This window comes from Entelurus aequoreus, linkage group LG05 (genome assembly GCF_033978785.1).
Source record: "Entelurus aequoreus isolate RoL-2023_Sb linkage group LG05, RoL_Eaeq_v1.1, whole genome shotgun sequence".
Lineage (NCBI taxonomy): Eukaryota > Metazoa > Chordata > Actinopteri > Syngnathiformes > Syngnathidae > Entelurus > Entelurus aequoreus.
Genome location: NC_084735.1, coordinates 53468669 through 53483772, shown reverse-complemented (window position 1 = coordinate 53483772; position 15104 = coordinate 53468669). Strand labels below are relative to the sequence as shown.

The window sequence follows — 15104 nt, the reverse complement described above, 5'->3', positions numbered from 1 at the left end:
TGTGAAGGTGCCATTAATGCTGAAAGGTACATGCAGGTTTTGGAGCAACATATGTTGCCATCCAAGCAACGTTACCATGGACGCCCTTGCTTATTTCAGCAAGACAATGCCAAGCCACGTGTTACATCAATATGGCTTCAAAGTAAAAGAGTGCGGGTATGGCCTGCCTGTAGTCCAGACCTGTCTCCCATTGAAAATGTGTGGCGCATTATGAAGCCTAAAATACCACAACGGAGACCGCCGGACTGTTGAACAACTTAAACTGTACATCAAGCAAGAATGGGAAATAATTCCACCTGAGAAGCTTAAAAAATGTGTCTCCTCAGTTCCCAAACGTTTACTGAGTGTTGTTAAAAGGAAAGGCCATGTAACACAGTGGTGAACATGCCCTTTCCCAAATACTTTGGCACATGTTGCAACCATGAAATTCTAAGTTAATTATTTGCAAAAAAAAATAAAGTTTTTGAGTTTGAACATCAAATATCTTGTCTTTGTAGTGCATTCAATTGAATATGGGTTGAAAAGGATTTGGAAATCATTGTATTCTGTTTATATTTACATCTAACACCATTTCCCAACTCATATGGAAACGGGGTTTGTACATATTGTTATGAATGTGTCTGTTACAGGCTACAAGGGTGACTCATTAGCTACATCTTGCAAGTGTTTTTTATCTTTACAATCCTAACAAAAAAGACATGTGATTTTGTATTTTATGATTGTAAATGATAGGCAACATTCCCCCAAAGGTTTATTTTCCCTTTAAAACCAGGACCACCTGAATTGTATTTTATACTTTTTTACTTACAAGCTAACTTTTGTTTGCTACTGCTAAACATCAAAAGTGGCCTTAAAGCCCAAAAGTTTGACCAAGTGACTAAATTGCAGAACAAGTCAGAACTATGAAGAGTCGTCACCAACAGGGTACATCTTCATATAGACTTCAACCATTGAATCCAAGTCATAGCCAATGTCATTGTTGATTTTCAGAAAAGCTAGACTCTTGGATTTAGCGATGTCAGGAGTGTTTTCCATGTATGCCTTGAAGCGCTCGTATGCCACATTCAAATTGCTCTCCAAAGCTAATGTAGGCAGGACGCCCAAACATCTCAAGAGTGCAAGCATGTTTGGGAAAAACTTGAGGTCCGCTTGCTGCAGTGTTTCATGCAGGCTAGAAGGCAGGGTTTCTCCTTTACCCTTTTTGCTCCATTTAACCCACCAACAATGTAGCTCGGCGGTGAGAGAAGCCGCGTTCGGTATGTCGTTTTTGAACGCCAGCATGTTTTCTTCCTCGGGCTGAGTGGCCTTGTTCTCTTCTATGACCGAGGGAATCAGTGACAAGCATCTCAGAGCCTTCATGTGGTCATCGGTGAAGAGTTCGCTAACTTCGTTGAGCGCGTGTTGCACTACAGGAATGGCTAGGTGCTGCTTGTAGTAAGTCTCTGGTTGAAGGAAGTCGGACGGATGCTTCCTCAAGAGTGACCGAGGAAGTTCTACTGCAATCTCCATTGTAGCAGCAAGGTTGACCGCCTCCTCGGTCCAGAACTCATGGTACACCTCGATATTGTCGGCCACTTCCTTAAGAGAGTGTAACACTGCTTTCACACTGTTGGCTGCAAAATTGGTGTTAGTTGCATCCCCTTGAATGTTCCTCCCAAAGGCCTTTAAAAGCGTCATGGTGTTTTTCAGAACAACCAAAGCCATAATGAACTCAAAATCTGCCAGAGCTTTCGAGATCTCCAAGGCATTATACGTGATCGTATCGCTCCATCGCAAGTCTTCGTTGTCGTGTACGCTGTCCACACACAGCAGCAAAGCCTCGACGAGCTCCACTGCCACCTCAAACACATTGTGTCTTCTAGTCCAGCTGGTGCTGCAAATCTCTTTCAGTTCCAGGACCTTCTCTTCTTTGTCGGGGTAGATGATGGAGATAGCATGCTCCAACTCCAAGCACAGTAACGAGGAGTGATTGAAGAAAGATTCAATTTTCTCCAAGGTGCACATGACGAGCTGGACTCCAGACAAAGCCATACCATTGGCTAGCGATATGTTCAAGGCGTGGGTGGGTCGGAATGTAAGCACCGTCAGCGGATACTTCTCCATCACTTTGGTGGCAAATGCTTTGACTTTAGTTAGGTGTGTCCAGGAGCACGAGTGGGCTTGGCCTCTACACTGCTCCATGTTCAAACCCCATTCATCGACCATTTCAGACAAAAGTTTTTCCGCCAAAACATCCGCATCTCCATCAAAAGACAAGAAGCCAGCAAACCTCTCACATTGATGGTTAGACTGATCCACATAGCGCAAGAACACAGGGAGGAACCAACCTTCTGAAATCTTTACCAAATCCTCAGTTATAATTGAGAACAGGCCGTTTTGCATCACTTCCTCTATCAACTTACGGCGGATGCATCTTTCGCACGATTCAGTCAGCTGACTCAGCTGAAGCGATGAACAGCACTCTGTATTGGTGTCGTGCACCTTCTTCATCGCTTCATCTTCACAACTCTTGCGATACTGGAGCAACGCCTCAAAATTGCTTAATGTGTCCTGTTTATTACCGTCGGACGTCGTCACAGGAATGTTCTGCTCTCCTAAAAGTACAAGGGCCTCAAATAACAATGTGAGATATTCTTTCTGTTTGTCTTCCTTCGAAGAGGCCTGAGGACCCTCCGTAGTTGTGTCATCTTGGGACTCTTTGAGTTCTGCAGGTGTGAATACAAATTGCAATGATCAGAAGTCGAATTAGACAGATAATCACTCTTGCAAAAAATGTAGGAGGAATATATCTACTTACTTTTTCCTCCCTTACTCTCTGTGTCTTCCTCCTTAAGAGTACAAAAAGATACATACATCAAATATACTTTTAGAAAATGATACAGACAATTAAACTAAAATATCAGTGTGTGGAGTGAAATTATGGAGTGAAGTGAGTAAATAAGTTAAACAACGTTGTAATATGAGCCGGTTTTAGAAATCGTAGAGCCATTCCACCGAATTAGTGCCCAGAAAATAGTCAAACCTGTTTACAGCAACCACTTAAGGGAAACTGTCTATTGCAACCACTTAAGGGAAACTGCAATACTGCCCGCTGGCGTTGCGAGCTGGACGATGAAAAATTATATCAATTTGGCTGACAACAGAGCTTTAAATACTACAGTTATGTCATGATAATGCATGTTGATTAGGGTTGGGTATCGTTTGAATTCGAACGATTCCGATTCCGGTTCTTTGTTTCGATTTCGATTCCTGGCGATCCTCGGTTCCGATTCTTTTAAGAGGCAGGGTCAAAAAAAAGTTTAGGATATTTTAAATGAACTAGCTAACCTACAGTCTTTCTGAATGAAATAGTCTGACATTCTCCATCAATTTTAATTCTATTAATTTTTTATGAACTTTACTATAAATTCCTCACAGGGCTGTTTTCAACTAGAATATAAATATCAAATCTATGAACTTGAATATAAATATTATAAATTATGAATACATTTTCCCAGGGGTACACTTTCCTCAAGAGAGCTTTATTTTTGAAAACCTCATGAAAACACATTTACACACACAAGTGTATGATGCTGCAGGTACTTAAAAATGTTACCGTGCTCCCACTGATGGGCTAACCTGGTGCAGAAAAGCAAATAAACAATAAGAAACAGCTTGCAAAACCCAGTCCAGATTAGCAGCAGGTACAGTATAAAATCAGAGACAGTTCTTGTTTAGGAAAATGACCATATCCGCCTTCTCAGACAGGATGCGTGAGCGTTCTGGACAGATAGTGTCTCCTGCTGTGGAAAATACACGTTCGCTGGGTGTGGAAGAAGCTTGAACGCATAAATAGGAGAAAGCGCGATCTGACAGCAAAGGATAAGTCTTTTGTTGGTTCCACCGGACCATCACCATGCAGCAGGGTCGTCAGACATAAGTATCGGTGGAACGTCCTGGTACATATGCAGCTCTCTCTCCACCCGTTTCTTGATGGACACGGAGCTCTGTTATTTCGCGGTTATTTCTTTTTTTTTTTGTAAAGTAAAGCCACACTTTCGAACGCCGACGCCCGCTATCCATGCTTGAGCTTGACTGACTCGCTCGGCTATGCTAACACTTCCGGCGGTGGGTGCTTCTTCGTTGGTGCTCAGCGGCTTCTTCTTCCGGTTCGGCTGACTTTTTTTTCTTTTTTTTTCCGGTCGGCGGACTGGGTATCGAAAATAGGAATCGAAATTTAAACTTTTGAACGATACCGGGAGAATCGGAAAGTTAGTCCCGGTTCCAATCGATACTCGATACTCGATACCCAACCCTAATGTTGATGACACATTCTAGCTATGTTCCACAAATTTGACAGCGACAAGCGAACAAACGTGTCTAAGGCTGCAGCTAACGATTATTTTTCTATCGATTAATCTATAGATTATTTTTTCGATTAATCGGTTAATCTATAGATTATTTTTTCCGATTAATCTATAGATTATTTTTCCTTTTACCGATTATTTTTTTATTCAAAATGAAGATGAAAAAATAAATGTAGGCCCGTTTTTTCAAAAGGCATGGCTTTTATTTACAAAAAAAAGAAGTATGGCCACCCAGTCAACATTGACAACAACATGACTAAATATTCTGTAACAATGTAAACATTTAAAACTTTTTAAATTTAACAAAATTAAAAGTAGCTTATTTGCTTTTTAATGTGCAAATATAAGAGTCAACATCCAGTGCAAATCTTAATATTCTGCAATAGAATAAGCATTTCAAAAGTAAAAGTATTGCTTATTTTGCTTTAAAATGTGCAAAAATAAAGATAAACATCCAATACAAAAAAGTGCAAAACGAAATATTCTGTAACAACAGTGTAAACATTTCAACAAAAGTGAAAGTATTGCTTATTTGTTAAAATGTGCAAAAATAAAGATAAACATCCAATACAAAAAAGTGCCAATCTAAATATTCTGGAGCACTGTAAACATTAAGTATTGCTTTTAAAATGTGCAAAATAAACATCCAGTCCAACACAGTACACAATAACCAATTCTACTCATTCCAGTGAGTGTCTAACAGTTGTAATGAAGAAAGGTTAGCATGTCTACATGCTTTGGTTCTTTTCTTATTTACAATATTCCCAGCAGCTGAAAATAGGCGCTCAGAAGGGGTCGATGTGGCTGGAACTGAGAGCTAATTAGCCTTCACCTCAAGCCAGGATTGCGAGTGAGCTGAGCTGCAGTTTAAGTTTCTAGAAGGTCAACGGGCTCATAGTGATGTTACTAGTAGTTGACTGGGAGGTGTTTATTATCATTTGGGGAGAGTCCGCTGCCTGATGCTCACCTGCTAAACACCTATCTGCTCCACCCTGAAGCGCTGACTACATGCGCTCTGAATACGCACTGCTGATTGGCTGATAATGCTTCGTGTATACCAATCAGATGGTTGTGTGGGTGGGACAATGCTGCGTGCTGAGACAGAGGCAGACGGAGCAAAGCAGCTTGCTAAGACTTTAGCTTAGAAACTCGTTCGGTACACCCCCGTACCGAACCGAAAGCCCCGTACCGAAACGGTTCAATACAAAACACGTACCGTTACACCCCTAGCAGATACAAATGACACATTCATGTTTTTGTGTAATGATGACAACGTATGCTCGCGCGGACGATTGACTAGTTGATGGTTTTCTTTCAAATGTTCGTTCATAGCCGTTGTGCTGCTATGATAGGCCATTTCCGCTCGACACAGTGTGCATACAACAACATTATTAGGCCGTTTATTGAAATACTCTCACACTTTTGACCACTTTTGGCATGCTTTTCCCCCCTCGCTCGCACCGCTCGCATCGTCTTCTTTGATCGTCTGCTTTGCGCTTCGCCATGACGGTAGTGTGACGTCATTATGCGACGCGTCGACGCACAAAAACGGCGTCGACGTATTTACGTAACCGATGACGTCGACTACGTCGACGCGTCGTTTCAGCCTTAAACGTGTCCTCAACGCAATGTAGCATTCATGCTAGCGGCTAACGTCACGCTAAGTCAACAATCCACGCCTCCACGACGACGAATAAACTATGTTTCTTAAATGTACATTATCACTGGAGTACGAGGAATAGCTAAAGATGCTACAATACACGCAGTAGAAGGATATGCTAACCGCTAATGACAATGCTAGAGCTCTTGAATGTGAACAAAGGTGGGCAGATCAATACAAATATTGTCCGTAACGATATGTAGTATGTATCATTATATTGTCAATACTATAGTGGTTAGATCGATATTTTTTTAGTATCACAAAACCTTTGGTTATTTTTGTCATTGTTTACAAACTCAGGAAATAAACCCCTGGTCACAGGAGGGCTTGAAGAGCAAAAAACAAAAGATTTAATTGGACCCAGTTGTAGGAAATAATTTAAAATATTCAAATATATCACCGACATTTGAGTGACAGACATGTTCGGCAATCATAATTGTTCATACAAATATGATTACAGAGCCAAATGTCCCGTTGTGGTAATATTTCAACTTCAAATCAGTAGACAATATGAGCCCATCAACACGGACAAATGAGCGAGAATGCCGTGATCACACTATCACAAAAAAACAATGTTCGACCTTGTTTTTACAACTCGGAAAAAAAATGCACTAAGAAGATGTTCAGTATTTATTTAAGTTGTTTTTTTTTACAGAAATGAGTCCTTTTTATATTTTTGTTTATGTATTTAGGATTACTAAAACAGTACATTGGTAAGCAATTCTACAGTGATGAGAGATACAAATGTACATAGTTTTAAATGGTTACTTGCATTATTACTACCGTAATTTCCGGACTATAATCCGCTACTTTTTCCCCTCGTTCTGGTCCCTGCGGTTTATACAACGGTGCGGCTTATATACGGCCTGTTCTTCTCCGACACCGACGAAGAGGATTTCGGTGGTTTTAGTACGCAGGAGGAAGACGATGACACAATGATTAAAGACTGACTTTTCATATACCGGTAGGCTGGTTATTTTGATAACGTACATGCGAGCACTTTGTATTACTTTGCACCGTTGTATTATTTGTACTCTGCACGAATGCTGTTCGCCATGTCAAAGATGTGAAAGTTTGATTGAATGATTGAAAGATTTATAGTTAATAAATGGGACGCTTTGCGTTCCCAAACAGTCATCTCTGTCCCGACAATCCCCTCCGTGGTAGCAGGAACCCCTATATACTACGGTAATTACACATCAAAACCCTGCGGCTTATAGTCGGGTGCGGCTTATATATGGAGCAATCTGTATTTTCCCCTAAATTTAGCTGGTGCGGCTTATAGTCAGGTGCGGCTTATAGTCCGGAAATTACGGTATATATTACGATTACATTACATTATAAACACTGTATAATTTTCTCAGTTATTTCTTCAGTTTAAAAGCATGATGTAGACAAAAACTGAGTTTGTCTGCATAGAGCCAAATATGTTTTAAAGTAATTTATTGCACACTGTTCTAATGTGTGACAACGTGAGAGAATCTGTTGATTGACGGCCTAAATGTTGCATGTCTCCCTTTGCTCGTTTTGTTTCAGTTTTATGCATGTTTATGAATATATACTTTTTAAAAATCGCTGAGGTAGCTTGAAACAACACCAAGAAATAGGTGCTTGGTAAAGTTTCAGAAGAGGAGATGGAAGCACGTTACAGCAGAAAGTAAGCAGTTATGAACAGCAAATTAACAAGTAGTCTAGTAAGAGTGAAAGAGAGAATAATATAACTTTTGTGTCAGTATTGACACAATTAATACACAACATGTAAGAGGAGGGCGGATCGATCCAAAAATGGGTGGTGGGAATACCAAGGGTAGTATCAGTGAATGGTCTGTACTAGAGCCATGAATAGAGAGATTATGGCCCACTTGGTTTCAGAATTAGTCCCAAACATGGCGCCCTGTAGTCATGTGAGGGGCTTTTGACCAACCATTTAGGAGTTCGTCTGGCCATACTCTGATTGGTCAAAAAACCCTCACGTGACTACAGGACGCCATGTTTGGGACCTACTCTGATACCAAGTTGGCCATACTCTATACACGGCTCTGGTCGATATTACAGTGATTAGGTCAATATCTTTTTTTAATAAAATGATTTTTTGTTGTGTTTGTCAATGTTTATAAATTTAGGGAATAATTCCCTGGACACACAAGGGCAAAAACCATTGTCGTAGAATTTCTGACCTTTTGACCTATATTTCTTGTCTATTAAGAATGTCTGCTCATTTTCATTTATCTTCTATTTTGTGCCATTGAATGGACCAGTTGTGGGACAAAGGTGAATATGGAGTTATGCCAACCTGTCTACAGAATGTTTAGATTTTCCAAATATGACTAAGAGATACGAGGTTGTTTTGGAACAGACAAACCAAAACAAAACAATCATGACGCACGAGATAAAAACAGTGACGCACGAGATAAAAACAGTGACGCACAAGAGACATATAAAAAATGGCAGAAGACCGGGACTAGAGAGTGATTTTGGCTTGTGTGTGTCTGCTTGCACGGACAACTCAATTCAACCTGCACTTCTGATAATGGGTAAATAAATTTGTTGTACTAAACTACTTTTGTTGCCTGCTTAAGCTTCGGACAATCCACTACACAAATTGGCGTCACGAACAGGATTATTGTGGCCACAATAATTCACTAGGTGTTGTAAAATATCAAAGTACTATTGCAAAAGCGAACAGTGACCTCAAACATGACCTGTCCTCCGCCTCTGTTCTTGCTGCGCTTGACTATCAGCTGCCTTTCTTTTTCTTGGATGTTTCTGAAACTACTACTACTACCACTACTACTATTACTATAACTACGACTAACACGGACCCTGTGAGAGGGACAGAGGGGGGAGGTGAGGTTGGATTGGGTCAAGTTTGAGCGTGTTGAGGTTTTGTTTAATCGATATGATCAATCCGGTACAAGAATAAGGGAACGTAATGATTTGGATTGACAATTGCAGTGGTTGGCGGAAACAGCTCCAACCTCAGAGGAGGATGCCAATTCAGTAATTAAATGTTTTGTGAATGATCTAATATCCCGACATGGTTTCCCCAAAAAGATTAGGTCAAACAACGGCACCCATTTTTAGAAAACAGGTTATCATCGTCAGTCACAAGGTAAGGTTGAAAGGAGGAACCAAAAAATCAAAACAAATTGGCTAAAATCTGCGCACAGACCAAATTGAATTTGATTGACATGATTTCCATTAGCGTTAATGATCATTCGAATGTCCCTGAATAAAACTGTTTTTACGGCCTTTGAATTTTTCACCCAATGAACTGCATACAGATCATCCTTTCCCAGGACCAGCAGCTTTCTAGGAAGGCGGAAAGACCATGAGACCAAAATGGTATGTTTGCAAAATGTAGAATTTGTGTGCCAGTTCCTCTGTGCAGATTTGAGGATGAAAGCAGCCACCCCAGATTCCCTTGCACTCGCTAAGAGGGGCACGGTCAAAGCCAATCCAGGACCAACACCCGATACCTGACTGGAAGGAACCGATAGGAGAGACAACACCTTGCCAGCGATGACGAGAACGACTAAGGTTGCCAGCCAATATGTGTCCGTCGGGACTCCAGCAGCTGTGGAAGGAGGTGTCGGGAGTGCCGAAGCAGCGAGGAGGCCTTGAAGCAAGCCGAGGGCCTGGACCAAAGCCCAAACGCCCCATACTCTGCCCCAGCCTTCCCAAAAGCCCCCACAGCTCCAACACTACCTCAATTTTCCCCAAAGCGGCCAGCACGCACATGCCATTAAACAGTCTGCCCAATGGACTGAACCACACCCCAAGAAGAGAGAGACAGACTGTTTGAGTGGATCTCTTTCTTCAACAAGGCAGCCAAAAGCCCAACGAGGTGTTGGCAGGCCACCAGCCTGAGGCACCACCGAGCCATCTATACGAGCACTAATCGAACATGGACTCATACGAAATTCAGTTGTGTGTTCAAAATCAATTGGTAATTAACGATATTGGTAACTACATTCATTGCAAATGCCGGGAAAAATATTTTTGCAAATGTCTTACAGTCATAAGTCTATATACATTCATCTAATTATGTTCATGATCAAAGTATTTGTTATTCCTTTACTAAATCAAAGGGTAGGCCACTAATTGTGTTCTGTGAGATGGTTTTACTGCAGGCTGGTAACAGCGATCGCTCTGAAGGAGGGTCATAGACGGAATTTTTGCCTCGTATAAAAACATTGAGGTTTTTGCCTCTATCTGTGGTAGAGATTTAAGTTAGTGGTCTACGTCAGAAATTGGTATGGCCCAGGGTCTTAGGACCCTGGAAGGAGGGTATGTCGTAGAATTTCTGACCTTTTGACCTATATTTCTTGTCTATTAAGAATGTCTGCTCATTTTCATTTCTCTTCTATTTTGTGCCATTGAATGGACCAGTTGTGGGACAAAGGTGAATATGGAGTTATGCCAACCTGTCTACAGAATGTTTAGATTTTCCAAATATGACTAAGAGATACGAGGTTGTTTTGGAACAGACAAACCAAAACAAAACAATCATGACGCACGAGATAAAAACAGTGACGCACGAGATAAAAACAGTGACGCACAAGAGACATATAAAAAATGGCAGAAGACCGGGACTAGAGAGTGATTTTGGCTTGTGTGTGTCTTGTGTACTCTGGAGTACATTGTGTCTGCTTGCACGGACAACTCAATTCAACCTGCACTTCTGATATTGGGTAAATAAATTTGTTGTACTAAACTACTTTTGTTGCCTGCTTAAGCTTCGGACAATCCACTATACCATCCATCCATCCATCCATTAAATTATTTAATTGATTATAACAACGGATTAGATTTACATAGCTAGCGCTGTTGAAGACACTCAAAGCACTTCACAGAGAACCCATTATTAATTCACTCCACATTCACACCTTGATGGCGGTAAGCTACATTTGTAGCCACAGCTGCCCTGGGGTAGCATGACGGACGTGTGGCTGCCAAATTGCCACGCCACCACCAGATATTCATTCCCATTCATACACCAGTGTGATAAAGTGGAAGCAAGAAGGGTATTTCCAAAGGACACAACTACTGAGTAACGAAGCTGGAATCGAACCTGGAACTCTCCAGTTGCTGTCACGGCCACTCTACCATCTGAGACACACTATCCCAAATGCGTATTTGCTAGTAGTTTTTGTTTATTTATTATGTACTATTGACATTGTTTTGATCAAACAACAACAAAGGAACCAGTTTAAATATTGTGTTGATAGTGTTAATCACACTCCCTACAAATCCACTGAAAAATGTACATTTAATACGTGTGATCTGTATTGATATTGTATCAGACATTTTTTTCATGGATGGTCTGTATCGACAGCATAAAACCATGATCCAAACAACCCTAATGTTAATGCCATAAATATTTTAAACGTTACATACCATCTCTTTACTGCGCTTCGTGGATTTTTTTGGAGGGTTTTCGGGTTCATTAAAAATAGTTGGTATGACGTCATCCTTCATCACGATGCTTTGGTCACTCTAAGAAAACAAATGCACATTAACACTTATGATAGCCACTTTTTGAGTGTTTAACATTATACTTTAAAATGGGAAAAGCAATGGTTTCTCTGTGGATTGGTCCTGATCACATAACTTACGCTATCAGTCAACTTTTCAAAATGCTTCCCGCAAAGTCTGTAGTATCTGAACAGCTGCTCTGGGGATTTGCCTGCAAGATCTTCCCGCTGGCATTTTTCCACCCATGTTTTACACCTGAAATGTGAAGGGGAAAAAAAGGTCACACAAAAGTTACCGCAGAGCCAAATGTTTTCTCAAATATAGCAGAATTAAGTGTTCTGTAGCGATGGCTATTTGATACCAGGTAAATACAGCGTCATTTGTTCAATACGTTTTTTTTAGTTTGTCTTTGATTTGTGAATTATGCTTAAAATCGGTAAGAAAAAACACAAAACAAAGATTTTAGGAAAACAAAACATTTACATCAACAAACTTACTTTGCGCATAATTTAACAATCTACAGCAAGGGCATCAAATTCGCAGCCCGCAGGTCCATATTTTGTGGCCCTCTATTTAACTTAATTGCTTAGTGTATTTTGGCAACTAATAGTAAAACATATTATTGGGATCTTGAATCCAACTACAAAAAACACTGAATACAATAACGGTACAGACAGCACAACAAACACACAAATTGCGCAACACAAAGAACAACCGCCTGTAAGCAAGCTGAAGTGTCTCTAGTCTGATCATGTCCTGGCGAATCAAACAGTGACAAAATATACATTTTTTACATTTATAATGATTTAAGGCCTACCATAGGTGCTGGTAAAAGCTGTTAAGAAATTAGGTCACACGGTTAAAACGTGACCGATTCGTGGGGTCCAGACTCGACCTTCAACGTACAACAGTTAATTAAGAGTTTGGGGACCCCTGATGTACATTAAATACAACAATATAAACAATAACTACATTTACATTAAATTCCCCAGATTTCATACAACCCACTTTTAACATTATTCGTTTTTGGCAAAAAACTAAAATGCCAATAGTTTCTACCGTTTTTTTGTATATTCTTTTGGATTGTTTTCGTACGGTTAAAGATTGCGCCTAACAAACTAGTCCGTTTGAGCGTGCATCATCCTGCGCATGCGGGCAGCTAAACAAAGAGTCCCAAACACTGGTGAGTTTTTCGGCGTGTTTTACTTTGTAGCTGTATGGCACTGCTGAAGCGGCAGCGACTTGCATCACCTCTGATTCAAGATTGTTTATTGTCATATGCAGTTAGACAGTTTGCCGTGCAATGAAAATCTTACTTTGCTAGTCCACCCATCAACAAGTCACACGGTACTTAGCTAAAATAAAAACATGAACATTTTTTTATATGTGGAACAGGGGTTAGTGCATCCATCCATCCATTTTCTACCGCTTGTCCCTATTGGGGTCGCGGGGAGTGCTGGAGCCTATCTCATGTGCCTCACAATACGAAGGTCCTGAGTAGTCCTGAGTTCAATCCCGGGCTCGGGATCTTTCTGTGTGGAGTTTGCATGTTCTCCCCGTGACAGCGTGGGTTCCCTCCGGGTACTCCGGCTTCCTCCCACCTCCAAAAACATGCACCTGGTGATAGATTGATTGGCAACACTAAATTGGCCCTAGTGTGTGAATGTGAGTGTGAATGTTGTCTATCTGTGTTGGCCCTGTGATGAGGTGGCGACATGTCCAGGGTGTACCCCGCCTTCTGCCCGAATGCAGCTGAGATAGGCTCCAGCACCCCCCGCGACCCCAAAAGGGACAAGTGGTAGAAAATTAATGGATGGATATACAAGGCACAGTGAGTAACATAACATTATTGCACATACTAATTCACAGTCAACAGTATAAATGTGCTCTTTTAATGTATGGTATCTGCTTTATGTTATTTGATGTTTCTCTCTTGTTTTTCATGTGTTTTACCTTCATCTTTTGTGTACTGTTTGCAACCACATACTTTACCCTTTGTAGGATAAATGAAGTTTATCCTATCCTATTTTGATTCTATTTATCAAACAAATGAAAAATCAGTCAACGCAAATTGTTCAGCAATAAAGAGTACCGATGTTGAGCTGTGCTTTTTCCTGCTCCTTTTCGGACATGTAGGCTGGTGCAAATGTTAACATGTGATATACCAGTACACTTGACTGAACATTCGTCAAATAAAGCCATGACCAATCTTACACACCTACATGAAATACATAGCAAACATCTGTCTCTAGTTAGTTTGTTTATAGAGCAAAGTGGGGATAGTTGCGTTCAAATAAAAATACATTGCAGTCGCACTGACACACATTGCCAGCTTTAGCGTCGATGTAGTTGTGTCTTACCTTTCTGCGTCGAGCGGGAAGCGGAAGAGTGAATAGGAGTCCCGTTTGGCATTGGTACAGTTGGGAGCAGCGCAGCGATTCTGCATTTTAGTTTGCCTTAAATCGAAGGGAGTGATATTTATACTTGTATTTGTACTTTTCTAATGAGTTAACTGTCCTAGCTGTAGCTCTCAAAGCACCGGAAAAGAGCGGTCTCTAAATGGTCCACAACAGTGGCGACTACCTCTTCGGGTTTCCGGCGGTTGGCATCCATCTTAGTAGTGCACTACCGCCATCTTCTGCTCGGAGTCGGACTTACATTATTGCACTCATTCACACCCATTTCCACTTTTGTCATACCATTTATTAGGAGTGTGGGAAAAATCGATTCGAATTCGAATCGCGATTCTCACGTTGTGCGATTCAGAATCGATTCTCATTTTTTTTTAAATATTTTATTTTTATTTATTTATTTTAATTTTTTTATTAATCACTCCAACAAAACAATACACAGCAATACCATAACAATGCAATCCAATTCCAAAACCAAACCCGACCCAGCAACACTCAGAACTGCAATAAACAGAGCAATTGAGAGGAGACACAAACACGACACAGAACAAACCAAATGTAGTGAAACAAAAATGAATATTATCAACAACAGTATCAATATTAGTTACAATTTCAACATAGCAGTGATTAAAAATCCCTCATTGACATTATCATTAGACATTTATAAAAAATAAAAAAAAGAACAATAGTATCACAGTGGCTTAGACTTGCATCGCATCTCATAAGCTTGACAACACACTGTGTCCAATATTTTCACAAAGATAAAATAAGTCATATTTTTGGTTCATTTAATAGTTAAAACAAATTTACATTATTGCAATCAGCTGATAAAACATTGTCCTTTATAAATGGGTTATACTTGTATAGCGCTTTTCTAACTTCAAGGTACTCAAAGCGCTTTGACAGTATTTCCACATTCACACACTGATGGCGGGAGCTGCCATGCAAGGCGCTAACCAGCAGCCATCAGGAGCAAGGGTGAAGTGTCTTGCCCAAGGACACGACGGACATGACTAGGATGGTAGAAGGTGGGGATTGAACCCCAGTAACCAGCAACCCTCCGATTGCTGGCACGGCCACTCTACCAACTTCGCCACGCCGCCCCTTTACCATTATAAAAGCTTTTTACAAAAATCTACTACTCTGCTTGCATGTCAGCAGACTGGGGTAGATCCTGCTGATATCCTATGTATTGAATGAATAGAGAAT

At 40.7% G+C, this 15104-nt stretch overlaps 1 protein-coding gene across 1 annotated transcript; it reads right to left on the bottom strand.

The window, feature by feature from the left end:
* Positions 1 to 520: 520 nt before the first annotated feature.
* Positions 521 to 14080, bottom strand: thap12a (THAP domain containing 12a). The gene is made up of 5 exons (XM_062048381.1): positions 13845 to 14080; positions 11625 to 11739; positions 11407 to 11505; positions 2798 to 2828; positions 521 to 2705 (listed from the first exon to the last, which is right to left on the bottom strand). The coding sequence occupies exons 1-5, from the start codon at positions 13928 to 13930 to the stop codon at positions 901 to 903; spliced, it is 2136 nt and encodes a 711-aa protein (XP_061904365.1). The 5' UTR covers positions 13931 to 14080; the 3' UTR covers positions 521 to 900.
* Between the last annotated feature and the right edge of the window lie 1024 nt (positions 14081 to 15104).

What these genes read in the sequence shown, in the direction of transcription:
- thap12a (XM_062048381.1), bottom strand. Translation starts at nt 13,930, where the DNA reads ATGCAGAATCGCTGCGCTGCTCCCAACTGTACCAATGCCAAACGGGAC. An exon ending in TTCCCGCTCGACGCAGAAAG is followed by an intron (nt 11,740 to 13,844) that starts GTAAGACACAAC and finishes TTCACATTTCAG; the next exon opens with GTGTAAAACATGGGTGGAAA. An exon ending in TTGAAAAGTTGACTGATAGC is followed by an intron (nt 11,506 to 11,624) that starts GTAAGTTATGTG and finishes TTGTTTTCTTAG; the next exon opens with AGTGACCAAAGCATCGTGAT.